Genomic DNA, 15,094 nt, shown 5'->3' with positions numbered 1-15,094 from the left:
GACGCCACCCTGTGTGATGCTGAATGTCTGATGAGGTGAGATCGACACGATGTGTGCGGCAACTTAAAGTCGTGAACGCTTTGTTATGAATAAGAGTGGCGCAATGTGGGGACACAGCGTGAGAACCCCTGTCGCGCTAATCCACACACACATTGAAATTTCAACTCTGATGACCTTTTGCACTTCAGACTCCCATTTTCTTTTTTTGTTCTCCGTCGTTGCAGCGCCTGCGTGTCTGAACTACCACTGCATAATTACTCGAGACAGTTGTTGTTTCTCCACTCAAGGGCTCACGCATGCATTTAGTCCATATTATTCGGACTTAGCTGATTAGCGGTCTACATTACAAAGGCGCGCACACACACACTGTCAACCTCCTCATGTTGTTCTCCATCATACCTCTTATGCAATACCATCTGTTACATAGCTCAGCGGGGACGAAAACACACCAGCGAAGGGGAAGGTAACTCTGGTGCAATAAGATTTGAACACACACATACACACACATTGTGCAATATAGAACTCATAGAGACCAGCGGTGTTGTGATATCTCACTGCGTACTGAAGTCATGTTTCTTCATGGTCCTTTAAAGGTCCAGTGTGTAATATTCAACATGCTCTGTTTGTGTGTGTGTGTGTGTGTGTGTGTGTGTGTGTGTGTGTGTGTGTGTAAATGGAGAATATATAATTTTATCCTTCACTAAAAACAAACATTTTTACCTACATAAAGATGGAATCCACTTGTGAAAAGGGGCAACATTGTGGCTTATCTAAAGGAGGCCTGTACGTGGCTCTGCTCACATCATAGCTGGTGCAAGACAGAAGACCATAAGAAAACAGCTATTTTTGCAATATGCTTTCTTAGATGCTGAGCTGAGCTCTTAAAAGCATATCGGCACTATGTGATTCTCCAATCATACATGCCATTAAAGCAGCATCACGTCTTTCTAAAATAGAATCACTGCAGAGAGAAAGCCAAAGGAAACTAGTGGAACAACACCTCGAGGTTTAAACATCTGAGAAAAAAATAAAACCAAACCAGAATAACTATAACAAAAAAAAAAGTTTAGATTTGAAATATGGCGCCAAATGAATATTGCAGTAAATGTAGAACAGCCAGGTCAAATCGTTCTAACTCTTTACACTCAGCAGGAATCAATGATTGTCTTGCAGCGAGCAAGGCAGGGACCCGTACATATAAAAATCAATCTTGTTTAGTGCACGGAATAAACTCGGTCGGATAAAAAAGTAAAGTGGAAGTGGAAAAACACATCACCGTGGTGCAAGGTGTCCTCCAAATAACAAACAATACTGAGTTTCAAAGCCAGTCTCCCTAAAACTTGATTGAGTGATGAGTAATTAGAGGCAGCTGTGCATTTAAACAAGCCGAACCCACTTTGAAGTTCTGAAAGCAGAGGGACGAAATTCAGATGTCATTTTTTTCAATCTAGTGTCACTACCGATGGACCCATGCAAGATGACAGGTCTGTATTCTTTCCTCTGAAAGTGGTCTTAAAAAAAAAAACCCGCATATCTATAATCAATGTTTTTTTTTCTTTCGTTATGCAAGTTTGAAAACAAACCAGTTCAACTTCTCGAGAAGCAGAATCTTTATTTCGAGCCTGACTTGTGGAAGCTTTGTCCCCAGACACACAAACTCGTACAACTGGGGGGGGGGGGGAAAGAAAAATAAGAAAAAGTAGTAGTCGTAGAAGAAGAAAAATAAAAACACACACACCGAACACGCCCTTATTCCCATAAGACGTGAACGCCGCATTAATCACCCATCGTACGTGGGCGTGGTCTTGCCCGAAGAGGAGGAGTTTCTCGCTTGCGTGAGTGAGTTACCGAGCGTGTGCGTGTGTGTATGTTCAAATGCATGCTTGTAGGTGCGTGTGCGTGCGAGTGTGTGTCGTCCCGGGCCGCATGTGATGAGCTGCCTTGCAGTACTTCACGGCCACTGTGTTCTCCACCACCTCCTCCTCCTGCTCACCCGTGTCTCTGCGCGGCCAGTCCGGGAATGTGGGCCACGGTGGCGTGATCCGCTGCCGCCGCCGCCGAGTTGAACCCCTCCAGACCTCCTCACCGCTGCTCCCTGCTGCTTTTTTGAGGGGTCTTTTTCTCACTCCCCTCCCTCCTGCACCACCACCACTCCACCCCGGTTGTGTTGCCGGTGTTGTTGTTGTTGTTGTTGTTGTTGTTGACGCTTCGCAACCTTCCCAACCAGCGACCCGGGCTCCGAGGTGAGTGCACACCGCCGCCGCTGCCGCCGCCACCGCCGGGGACGAGCGAGCCGAGCCGCCTTGTGGAGCGCTCGTATTAAAACTTTATGGCGCTTGTTGTGATGACACATACACTCACACACATACAGGCACGCACGCCCTTTACTTTTGCTTTGATCTGCTTTGCTCTGCTTTTACGGCGGCGTCCCGAACACATGGACGCACCGTGCTGGAAGCGCTCGAGCCGGGACCCTGGCTCGACAGTGTCCGCATCCGGTCACTCAACTCCCGGGACAAGTTGGTTCGTCGGGTTGTTGCACCGCAAGCAGGCGTTTATTTATTTTTTTTATTTTATTATTTTTTTTTTTAATAAATAAATATTATTATTATTTCGTTCCTGCTTCCGCCGGTTTTCGAACGCGTGTGCTGCCCAGCTCGCTTACACGCACACGCACACACACGCACGCGCGCGCGCGCGCCGAGAGAGAGAGTCTCTCCGGGAACAGTAGTTTTGATCCCAAACAGCCTGCCTTGTTTACAGTTGCGTAACACCAGTCCACAGCGAGCGACACAGAGCCTGCTCTCTACCCGGCGGCGGGACTCTCCTCTCCCCTGCTCCCCGCCCCAGCCCTCAACTCAGCCGCCGCCAGTTTGGCCAGTGTCGCCTTATCGCCTTATCCTTTTTGGCAGCGTTTGCTTTGGGGGTTGGGGAGAGAGGATGGAGGGCTGAGAAAAGAGGCGTTTTCCCAGGGACGGTCGCGAAGCCCTCACTGCAGTGGTGCACGTAGTGGGGTGAGGTGTGGGGGTGGGGTTTCTCTTAATGGTTCCACTGGTTTCTCAGTATGGGGATGAAACTTGTCTTGCTTACTTTTAAGGTTGTGTATCCTTGAATGTTGGAAAAAAAAAAAATCAGCATGTTTTTGTTGGGATTGATGTGAACTGTGTTGTTAGGACTGTAGACCGAGGTGCAACCGTTATGGCTCAGTCAAGATACACCTACATGGCTTTATTTTACATATAAATTATGATAAATGTATGTATTGTCAGGCGTTTTCCCAGGGACGGTCTTGAAGCCCTCACTGCAGTGGTGTACACAGTGGGGTGGAGTGTGGGGTTCCTCTTAATGGTTCCACTGGTTCCTCAATATGGGGATGAGACTCGTCTTATTTACTTTTAAGCCTGTGTAGCCTTGACCGTTGGAAAAGAACAGCAGGATTTTGTTGGGATTGATGCGAAGTGTGTTATTAGGGCTGTGGACTTGAGTTGCAACCGTTATGGCTAAGCAAAGATACAATTACACTGGCTTATTTTACATGTAAAATATAATAAATGTATGTATTTTGTTAAGCTAATTCAGCCGAAGGCAGACTTTTCATATGCTTTGTAAACATGTTTGAGTGAAATCACACCGTGTTGGGTTTAGTCGGACGTTGTGATGGGAAGCATTTTTTTCCCCTGACTGAAATATGCCATTTCGGTGTTTCTGTTGGATATGGAGCGGCATCTGTGTCATAGCAAGTGCATGAGCAAGGCCTGTGTTTTTGGAGCGACTGGGAGGAATTCCATGCCGTTGGATATACTTTATGTTCACAGCCAGCTTACCTATTTCAATGTACAGGGCCTGTAAGGGCAATGTAAGGATATCTTTGCCAGCTGCACACCAATACCAGCGCAATCGCAAAATGAGATAAATATGTTGTTTTTTTTGGGTTTTTTTTTAGCACTCAGCTACCCCAATGCAAGCGCGACTCACGAGGTTTAGACTTGCCATTGTGTATTGACAAAGTTGGCTGAAGAAAGGTCTCCCATACTAGTGTACCTAAGAAGGGCTATTGACAGCTACTGTTACAGAGTTTGGTGTATGTCGGTCTGCTGATTGCAATTCATGTTTGTATGCTGTGACAGGAAAGCGAGCTCGACTTAACATCGTATATTAACTTAACTTAACTGAATCTCCCCTGGGTTGCTTGAGGTGAAAATATCAAGCGAGCCTTATTTTCTCCAAAAGCCTTTAATGTAGCCATGCTATGAGGACATTTAACTCTCCCGTTTAGCTCTCAGATTTCTTTTGCGCTCTTTGTGTCATTAGTTTTATTGATGACCCACTGCAGCACAAATCCCCAAGTCAATAACGTAAACGAACGCCTCAGTGACACAACACTTTGAAAAATACGACGTTTAATGAGGACGGCGATAGAAAGGCTCAGTTGGGGAGAGCAAGCGAGGGTGAGCCTGATCATTATCTAATCTGATATACTGTGAAAATGTCTTGACAAAGCAACTTTTCATAGATAGCCTAATCTGCCCTGTCACTTGGGCTCTCTTCCAAATCAATTCCTTTATTGGCTGCATGTGGGCTCTGCAGAAAGTTGCGTAACTACCCAAATTTATGATTCTGGGAACTATCGACTTTGGACTATGTGTTTTGAATGCAGATAAAAGCTCCTAGTGGGAGCTTGACTCCAGACGCAGAGGGAGAGCTGCACAATGCTACTGTGAAAGCACATTTTTAAAGTTAAAAATGTTAAAAACTTTTTTGAAGTAATAGTAATATAATAGTAACTTTTGAAACTTAACAGGTTGTTCTCTTTAAGTATTTTGTGATGTGACCTTCTCGATGGCTGACGCCCATTTCCCCATGTGACTGTTGACATTAAATCTGAAACTAGCCTGCATGAACGATGCCGTACGCAACGATGAGCCACTTGCAGAAGCAGATAAAGAACTGTAGGCCTGTTTCATGACGAACAACCTGATTCACATTGCGTCAGACCCTCACAAACAAGTTCTCACTGAACAAACAAGCATCGTCAGTAGCTCAAGCGAAGCACAGTCCGGCCAATTAGTTGGAATAGGATTGACGTCTGGTTGCCACGTCCCAGTATACATATGAAGGCCCAAGTGAGGTGTTGATCCCTTAGGCAGAACTGCTGACCTTTGCATTCTGTAGATGGAATCTCTGCGATAAAGAAACCCCAGGTGAAACCCCGTCTTGCGTTGCGTTTCCGTGCTTCTAGGCGCATGCATTTCTTATCCATTCAGCTCCTTGTCGTTGAATTAATGCTAAAAGTCCACTAAATAAAAGATGTCTCCCTGATTTTCCACTCCGTGCGTCCGCCTCCCAGTGAAGCACTTGGCACCCACATGCGCCATGCCCTACAGTTTAACCTCTTAGATGCAGTTGGATTTAAAGCGGCTGCTGCGTCTCGTGGCCTCTCCTCTGTCTCCCCATCGTTAGCAAAGAGGAACTCTCTTTTACGTGCCCCTGCCCATTATTTCCTGCTTTCTTTCATTTAATTATGTTGCGGTCACATCTCTGTGCACATAGCAACCGCTCCAGCAGCGGTTTCTTTAACCCCCCTCCCCACACCACCACCACCACCACACCCCCCCGCCCCCCAGCACCAGTTGTGCTATTTCAAGTCCATGCTCAGTAAGCACAAGGCATGATGGGGCATGAACTCTGCAAGACTACGGGGCTGCTGACTGCACATGTTGCACATAATTATACCTACAATAAATATACACTTAACTTGTCCAGAATTCAGACTTGCGTTCAGATTTCTGTGCAGAGAGAACCCTTGTTGGAAAATCCACTTAGTTGTGCAACTGGCATGCGGGTTTCCACATGAAATTTGGTTTGTAGATTTACATACATAAGCAAAATCTGTGTCACTTGTGGACTTTTGCTCACACATACGTACATGTGAGGCTGCGTTAACCTTTTTACTCAACAATCTGGGCTGAAGCAACTCATAGAGCAGGAGTGGGCAAACTACGGCCTGTTAAGGCTTTTAATCCAGCCTGCCAAACTTGAAGAAATTATATTAAGAGTATGTGATTGATAAAATGGCTGTATTACATTCATTTTTTCCAATGTTTTCAGAGTTATTTCAATAAAGAGCTAAACACCGTGGGGCTTCAAAGACACATATTCCGTTGGCACGCTTTTGTTCGTTTTCGATTGGCATTAAAACACGTTTTCTACACATCCCATGATGTATTTTATCTCCTATGAGGTAGATTACCACAACACTCCCTTCATCTGCTCCTGCACCAGCACCTCTGTCAAATTTTAGAACCCATTGTGGCCCACCAGTCAAAAAGTTTGCCCAAGCCTATTCTTTAGCGTATACTAAGGAAAACTGATTGTAAATGGACTGCACTTATATAGCGCTTTTCCAGCACCTTCACGGTACCCCAAAGCGATTTATAAAGGCCTCTCATTCACACATTCACACACACATTCATACACCAATGGTATACATAAGATGAGCATGAGGTGGCTGTGTATGTAATTATGTGCTGTTTTATACCTTGATGAACAGGGCGTGTAGTGTGACCTGCATTTGTTGTTCTGGCTTTCTCTTAAGGCTTAGCAATATGTCAATAGTGTGCTTACATTTCACTTGCCATCCACAGGGAGAGGGGGGGAGGGGGAGATATCCCCTCAGAGCTGATTTTGGTGCTATAAGAGCTTGCGGCCGTGCTCTAGGCAGCATTCCATTGGGTCTTGCGTCAGCCAGCAGTCATTCAGCACTAGTTAGTCGGGGCTTATGCACTGTTAATACCTCCTCCCTGATGTCATGACACCATTAACCCAATGCTGCTGGGGGGGGGGACTGCAGCACCGTTCACGTCAGTCCACTGATTCAGGACTCGGGCAGAGTCGGAAACTTTGCTCCCTGCGCCAAAAACGCTCAGCTGGCCTGGTCAGAAAAAAAGTGATCCGCTGAAGGTGCGGCAGTTGCTGTAGTTTGCTTTGGCCTCGCTGGATGTGGTCTCAGTTGCATAATCGGGCATAATTTTCTAGGCACTTGCACTTTTCTCCCGTCCAAAATGTCAAAGCGGTGGTTCATTTCCTGAATACCTGGCCCCAAAGAAAGCAACAAACCTCAAGTTCCCTAATGGTATCAATTATTGTTGACAGCGCAGCCCGATCAATGTTTTATGTTCCTTCTTCGCTGTAACCGCTGAGTAATCATGTTCTGCCTTGTAAGGAGTCTTTTTTTTTTTCTCTCCAGGGGGAGGAAAAAAAAACGCAGAGACGCATAGGTGTTATTCTTCTCCCTCCTCCCCTGTACTGTAAATATGGACCTGCACAAACCCGACTCTCCACATGTGACCTGGGTTGATGCAACGCTTGCTTGTTTTACCTGCAGAAGTGCACAGCAGATTCTCGCTGCTGTGTATTTGGTCAGTTTGGTGTGTTGGCAGAAAACCGGTCTCATTATCTTTTTCAGACTTTCTGTTGGATTTAACTAAAATGCTTGGTTGCTGTGTTGAGTGCTGGCAATGCACTGCAAATACATGATGGTGTATCACAAAACACATTTGCGCTTCGTCTTTAAATGAATCTGTCACCTCTCGTTTTTATCTCCTCTGCAGTCGTCTTCATCTTGCTCTTCTTTGTTGTCCCTCCTCTCCCAGGTTTGCTGTCTTTATCTCCGTGTCCTGCTGTTGATCTGTGTCTCAGCGGCGAAAATCTGCGACGCAAAATCAAAACAAGCCATGGCTAGTTGCTGCTGGTAGATGTGTGGCGCGATTAAAAAAAACAAAAAGGGCTTCTTCTTTTTTTCCCCCTCTCCCAGAAACATTTCCCAGTGCGAACGAGAACAATGCAGGCATTTTTCACTTCTTGAAATACAGCACTGTGTTCAACCTCTGTCCCGATTCCCTCTCACGCTCTGAATATAGCAGCGCTTGGCCACGCATGCGTGTGTGTTTTGTCACTGCAAATTGTGTTTTCTTCACTCTGGTTCCACTGGTTTCGTACTGGGATGTGATTACGGCTCAGTGTTGCACTTTGGTACTTAGGGGTTAAGACTTAGATTGAGCCCTTATTGATATGATCCCTTTCTCAGCCAGCCAGCCAGCCAACCTTGTTAGCATTCTTTAACGTAAGTACCTGAACAATAAGTCCTGCTTGCGACTCGCGCAACAGCCAAACACTGCTTTTACCATCTCTGTCTACTCGAGATATTTCCGTGTGCTCTGCAGCGTCGTCGACGAGAAGTTGTGGGCAGCGGCAGATGTAAAAACAAACAAACAAACAAAACGAAAAAAAAAAAGTGGCGTCCCATCTAGCGCAGCCTTCGGGGGGCCACCGTTGCGGCCAACTTGTGCACAAGCACAATTGCTCTCAAGCTCCATCCATTCATCTCTGCCATTGCATAAGACCAGTTCTTCCAAGCAGCCCAATGAAATCTTCATCCAATTAGGCACTGTCCACCATTCCAAAAGGCCTTTCTCTCATAGACTGGTGCTATTCAGCCTCCCCCGGCATGACATCAGGCCCTCTCTTATAGCCCCACTTTACGCTGCTGCTCTCAAATAATGAAAGCTGCCAATTAATGACTAATCAACATGTGCAACAAGCACATCCAGTGAGGAGTGACTACCATCTAATCGGCTGATTAAAAACAGAGGACAGAGATGCTCTGTTTCTGCCGCCTCTCGCTGACGCACAATGAGCCGTCGCCCCACACTGTTGACTTAAATGGCATTTTTTTCTTTTTGTAGGAATTGGTTGAATTACAAAAGTTTTAAAATCTGCCAGTGGTCACTTTAGATCGAGGTCATTCCAGTCATTAGTTCTTGGTGTTACTAACTACTTGAACATATTATTTTGGTTTCAAAGTTCAAGATGATTTGTCATTTGCAGGCTCACAATCGTCCTCGTGTCGACGGTTGCCTCCGGGGATGTGGCTGGTGGGAACCCTGAGGCCTGTTGTTACACAGTTCAATAGAACAGGCAATAGTTCCACCAATGGCACTTGTGGTTTAACATGCATAGGTTGGCTCACTCAGGGGAGTGTGGGTAACTCACGGGGTGAGGTAATATCCTCACCAATAATTGGCCCCTCCTCATGCATTGAGTTCTACACAAGTTCTTCAGACACAAAGTTGAAAACATTGTCTCTTGAATTAATATGGGTACAGGGTATGAATAAAAGGTTGGGAAGGGGAAGGGGGAGGCTGGGGAAGGGCATCAGTTTGCAGGGTAGTTGTGCAGCTTGTTCTTTGGGCTCGACTGCAACATGGGTTAGCACTCACATGAAGAATTTATCTGGCATCCTTTGTAAAATTTTGACTACGAGTAATGACATTTACTATTGTGGAAACCGGATAAGATCCATGATGTTCTTTCCTGACATGTATCATACTTGGTGCCTTCATAATGGTAATAATAAATGAATACATCCAGTGTATTCATTTATTATTGTTTTATTCAGATTCTAAGCATTTTTTTTGTTTTGCTTTTTCACTTGTGATTTCAAAGGCTTAGAGCGTCCTCTCGCTGTTAGGTGTGGCGCACAGAATAAATATGACTAAACACAAGTAATCCTAGTGACAACAGGATTGTGCATTTGCAGCACTTGCAGGTCACAAATGTCAAACCAGCAGGAGGAGTCTAGTGCAGACCTCCACTCCAGGGTGAAGCTGATGGAACACTTTGTTCCCTGACACTGCCTGACCTGCAAAGGCATTAAAAAGTCTCCTTTTGACCCCGTGATACCTGAGTAGGAAGCTTACAATCTGTGTGTGTGTGTGCGTGCGTGTGTTTTGCTTATGCATGCTTATGCCTGCACATGCAATCTGCCGTTGTGCCCTCGCCGACTCTCCAAATCAATAATGTGCCATTTCACAAAGTCAGGGTTCCCACTTATTGCACCTAAATGTACGAAATGTGCCGTTGCATTCCATAGATGACTGAGCAGAGCTGAACAACCCTGCGCTAAGCTGTGTCCAGTCCAATCAGCTGAACTCAAGTTGATTGAGATGAACACATTTTGCAATTATGCACACATAGGCAACACAGTTGGTACAGCTGCAAAGCAGAGCAGATGTGGCCTTTTGGTTGGTGCCAGCAAGTTCACTTCAAGTACAAATGAAACTGAAAAACATTATTGAAAAAGTTTTCTTTTTATACTGACATAACCTCTGTATTCTAAAAGTTCTGATCTTATTGCGCTGGATTGTTTCTCTTATATTTTCAGTTTTTTTTTTTTTTTGCCATGAGCTCTCAACCCCAGAACCAAGCAAACATTATTCATATTATCCCACATCATTAGTGCTTTCCCAATTTTGAATCATTGATTGAAACATACTAACAATTATAATGGAGGCTTATTGAACTTATCATAAGTTGCGTTTCCATTAACCCTAGAATTGTGCAAATTGCAAAAAACTTTAATGGAAACACGGCTATAGAAGCAAATCTTTACTGGCTGCAAAGTCTTGATGCAATTCGCTCCACATTAAGTGTGAATTTCAGGTCATAAAGTTGGCTTGACAATGAGCACGGCAGCCCCCTTTACGTTGATTTAAAAACTCCATTGTAGTGTTTTATGTCTTTAAAAGGTTACTCGGGAGGTAGTGTGCTACATCCATCTACCAGTACATTTAATGTGTTGGTGCTCTTGGCCATCATCTTGCCTCCTGATCGGTGGCGTCAGCTAACATTGCTAATGACAACACTAGACGCTTCTCTCTTGCTTTTCCGCCATCCTAATGGAGCATCGTAAAAGTGGCGTCACCCCTATCTCAGAATTATGACTTCCGAGGTGAATGGAAGACACGGTCAGCAGCTACCAGCAGGACATAATAACAGCCGTCTTTATTGGCGGTAATCTGATTTGCTCGTTCGAAGGTGACAGACAAAACACTCCAAATGTTGTGGGGCTCCTTCTCAGTTTCACATTTTGAAATGTATCCCATGGAAATGCAAAACATGCCATCTGGCGTGTCGGGTTATCTTTAAAAGGCATTTTTGGCAATGGAGCTCTCAAGACACAATTATTTTTAGGCTTGGCCTACATACAGGCTTCGAGGTTAAAAGGTTACCATTGCCATTTTGGATTTTTTTTTTTTTGCTTCAGACTCATTAGCTCAGCTTATTGACGGGACGGGTGTAGTAAACCCTTTTTTTTTTTTTTCAATGTTTGGAGGAGTCGTAGCCTGGATTTAAAATGTGTCATGTGACCGCTCTTTCAAAGGTCAGAATAAGGCCCTGTCTGGATCAATATAGCCATCATGCAGGAGAGGAGAAGCGTTGAGGGAGATGTTTGTACTGTCGCAACCAGACTTTACTTAAAATAGCCCAGGTTTGTGATGAGTCCAGACCTCGCCTCAGCGGGGCTTATCACCTCGGGATATTAAAGCTGGACCTTTTGAGATGTAAGCAGATATTGGCGCATTAACCGCTGGTCCGACTACATGTGATTCAGCCACTACGTGCCTCCCCTTCCAGCCCACGGACTGTAGCCGTTTGGCCACAGAGCTCAGGCTTCAAAAATGCAAGCGTCAAAATTAAAATCCGAAAGCAGGTCGTGAAGTTTTACTGTAGTGACGGCTTTCGCTGTCAACGCCGACCTCTGGGTTAAAAAGAATCTGAGATGACTAATTGTGCAGCGTTCTCTGACTTATTGGTTCAGGCGTGCTGCCGCGTAAACAGTGTTCTTGCTTATTAACTACAAATCACACACATGTCACGTTGCAGACCACTTTTTTTTTATTTTTTTTTTTTCCTTTTTAGTGCACAAATGTTTTTCCAGCGGCGATTTATGGCCCCGGCAGTCACTGTAAAACTTGCGTGACATTGACAATCAATCACAACGATTAAGGTCCTGTCTTATTAACATGTGCAATACATCATGCCTGGAAAGAGGTTTGCACCACTGTAGCTGCTCTTGAAAAGGTTTTTCAAAGAGGGTCGCTCCCTTGACATCAGAATGAGGTCGCTAAAAATCCAAGGACAGAACACGTTTGTGGAAAATCTTGTATTTTCTGCACCGCACAGGACTTAAGATTCAGCACAGGTTTGACAAACGACATTCCGTTTGAAGTCCACCGGTTGACGTTCGTACCGCGCAAGTCTGGGCAAAAAAAAAAATGAGAGGAAAAAAGTGGAAAATAAATCACTTTAATTAATCCAGATGCTGTCACCTCACGGCTTGGTACAGCAGCCGCACCCCCCCGAAGTCTGCCTTCTTCTACAGTAATTGCACTGTCAAGTCGAGGGAGGGTTGAGTTTCAGTGCACCGTTCAAGTGGAAGAAATCAAATCAAAGGGCTTTGAGAGGGGTCTAATCCCCAGGACTGGAATGGCTTTTTATTATGTCAGGGAGCAATTAAGCAATTAGGCAAAAGGTGCATGTGTGTTTGGTCAATATATCAGTCAGCGAGAGTCACCGTGGCACATATGAGCACTTTGAAACCGGGCCCGCCAGGCATTTTAATGCGATACGGAACGCCGGAGCCTCTCGCCTAGTTTAATCACACACTGTGAAGCAAAAGTTTACACCTGCGACGCAGGAAGGTTGAACTCATTTGATGTCAAATCGGCAGTTTTCATCAGGATTTTTAAGCTTTAGCGACGACCCTTGTCTTTCGTTACTGCAGGTTTGTGTTTGTCTGCTTGTTTTTGCTTCTTACTGCTGAAATATATTAGACATACAGCTTTGCCGCAGCCCCACGAGCGTGCGCGCTACCTAATGAGGGGGCCGCCCACAGAGGTTAGGCTGATGTTAATTTGTTTTGTTTTTGTTGTAAACTGTGTGTCTGTAAATAATGTGTAAATGACAAGCTTCCCCTTATGCATGCCAGCCACCTCGGCCATACACATGGTCCGCCACACTGGTGCACACACACACACACACACACACAAGCCAAGCTCATTACAAGCAAGTCCTTTGAGCAGTTCTGGTTATTTTGTGCGCTGTGCCAAATTCTTTGTTTAGAATGCATTCATGGATGGTCATTATTTGTGAGACTGATTTTGGCGTTACATAAAAACGCTTGATTCCATTCTAGTACCATCTAGAAAAATGCTCAATGAGGGAACCCTAGAGGTTCTACTTAGCCGAGGCCCTACACATAGTCTTTAGAGTTGCCCATAGCTTCCACAAGGTAAATGATTAAGGTCGTTTTCACACACAGTAACCTGGTTGACTTGGGTTGGTTGGGGTTGCAACATTCAGCTGGTCAGAATTTGCTTTCACACTAAACTGTGCCAAACTGCGTCCTTGGTCAACACAGGGCAGTTCACTTAGTTTTTGTTTTACCCACAATGCTTTCTGTTGTAGTCCTCTTCCCTCAGTTGGTTTACTTGTAGGAGACTGAGACCTATGTTCATAGTTTGCTTCTTGGAGCTGCGTCATACCTCCACTCCGCATTCATACCTTCCAAACTCGAGCAGTTCAATCAAACAGGGTTGGTGCAGAGTCCGTCTCTGGTTTTACATGGCCAACTTTGAATAGAGGAAGTAGGGCGGCTGTCTCCGTGACGCCAAGTCAGCTTGTGTGTTGCCAGTCCTGTCCTCAGTTCATTACAACTGTGACCTGATCAAATGTCAGCACTGCAGTGTTCTTTATTTGGTGCCAGTCGCCAGTGATTTCACTCATGGGCATCATTTACCTGCAGGCTTGCTGCTGCCTAATGGAACAGATGTGGGTGTGGTGTGTGTTTTTTTTTTCCCCCCCTATTCAATCAGATCTTCTTCTGAGTGATATCAGGTTATGCTACTGTGGCTCATGGTGCAGGCCTCTGCTAAGAGGACTGCAGCTCAATCGAAGCACTATGTTAAGTGGGGAAGGGTTATTTAGCTGCCTGATGTATCTATGTTTGGATACCTTTATGCATCCTAAAGAGATGAAACCTGTTTAAACCCACGCCGTGAGTCAGCTGGATTTCTTTCCGCTTTTTTCCAAGATCAAAACAAGATTAGGTCACAAATTCAAGACTGAGCTACTTCATGGCTAATATGCAGCTGGTGTTGGCGGCGCATTTTAATCAGGTTTTGGTTTCTATACATGCTAAATGGGAAGAGTTTAAAATGAATCTTGGCTGGGGGAAAAAAACGTTCTTCCTGCAAATACAAAATTAAATTGTGCATTTATTCGTGTTGAATGAAATATTACGATTCACCTACAGGAAATGTTTTGCTTTTGGAAAGTTGGAATCAGCCATTTAAACTTATGCTGCATGTTCATCATTCTACTTTTTTATTGTTGTTATTTCAATGCATTATTCATGCAACTCTGTGAATGCCCCCAAGGGAGCGACTGAAAATATCTCCCGCAGCTGGCGGCTCTTCACCGCTCTAACTCTCCAAGCAGACAGACTCCAGCACGTCGATCTCGGTCGGCGGTGCTTCCCGTTTGTCCGCCGCCTTGTCGCTCGTCAGGACGTCGGCTTGTCCAGCTCAAGTGTTGTAGTGGTAGAGTGTCCGCCCTGGCTGGTAGGTTGTGGGTTCGATCCCGGCCGGGTCATAACAAAGACTGTAGAAATGGTGCCCATTGCCTCCGGGCATGGCACCGCTGCTGCCCATCGCTCCCTCAAATGCGGAGGACAAATTTCACTCACTGGTACTTTGGACGACGCTTGTCGAAACAGAGCAGTTCTGTCGCGGCACGCCGACACGGGCAAGTGCAGCTTCTCGGCGGCCTCGAAAACCCCCACACATAGAACCTTTGACAGGCCCGCGAAACAGCCGCACATGCTCCGCGTGTATAAACACAAACACTGGGCCGACACGTGCCCGAAAACCCATGTAGAGGCGGCGCACACTCCTGTATATATACACACACACACACACACACAGAGCGGCCTCGAGGGCAGCCCGCTTGCCACCGCCGACGCTAACCACGGGCTAATATTAGCCGGCTATAAAATGGCGTGGCGTATATTTAAAACGCAAACCGAGGGGTCACGAACTGCTGCATAAAAGGCCGTCAGAGCTGAGCCAAACTTTTTGGCTCCGAACGCACACCACCATCTAACTTGAGACCTGGAGAGGTGCCCGCCGGGGTATTTTTGGGACCCGACGTTTACAGGTGTTTGTTCAGCGGCGGCGGTGCCAAGAGGCTAATA

The 15,094-nt window shown here is 45.6% G+C and overlaps 1 protein-coding gene across 8 annotated transcripts in view; it reads left to right on the top strand.

Annotated features, from left to right (window-relative positions):
• Positions 1 to 1,350: 1,350 nt before the first annotated feature.
• The window catches only part of LOC142879306 (growth factor receptor-bound protein 10-like), a 65,631-nt gene continuing 51,887 nt past the window's right edge, over positions 1,351 to 15,094 (top strand). For 6 of the 8 annotated variants that reach the window (XM_076012484.1, XM_076012477.1, XM_076012479.1 and 3 more), the window contains exon 1: positions 1,351 to 1,484. In XM_076012484.1, coding sequence (XP_075868599.1) covers positions 1,463 to 1,484 — 22 coding nt within the window. In that variant the 5' untranslated portion in view covers positions 1,351 to 1,462. Of the gene's footprint in view, positions 1,485 to 1,844; positions 2,244 to 15,094 lie in introns of those variants that run through there. The other 2 variants (XM_076012482.1, XM_076012480.1) reach the window with 2 other exon arrangements.

Source organism: Nelusetta ayraudi, unplaced genomic scaffold (assembly GCF_046127955.1).
Source record: "Nelusetta ayraudi isolate G7.1 ecotype Tasmania unplaced genomic scaffold, CSIRO-AGI_Nayr_v1 ptg000136l, whole genome shotgun sequence".
Classification (NCBI taxonomy): Eukaryota; Metazoa; Chordata; class Actinopteri; order Tetraodontiformes; family Monacanthidae; genus Nelusetta; species Nelusetta ayraudi.
This window is presented reverse-complemented; position numbering and strand designations above follow the sequence as displayed.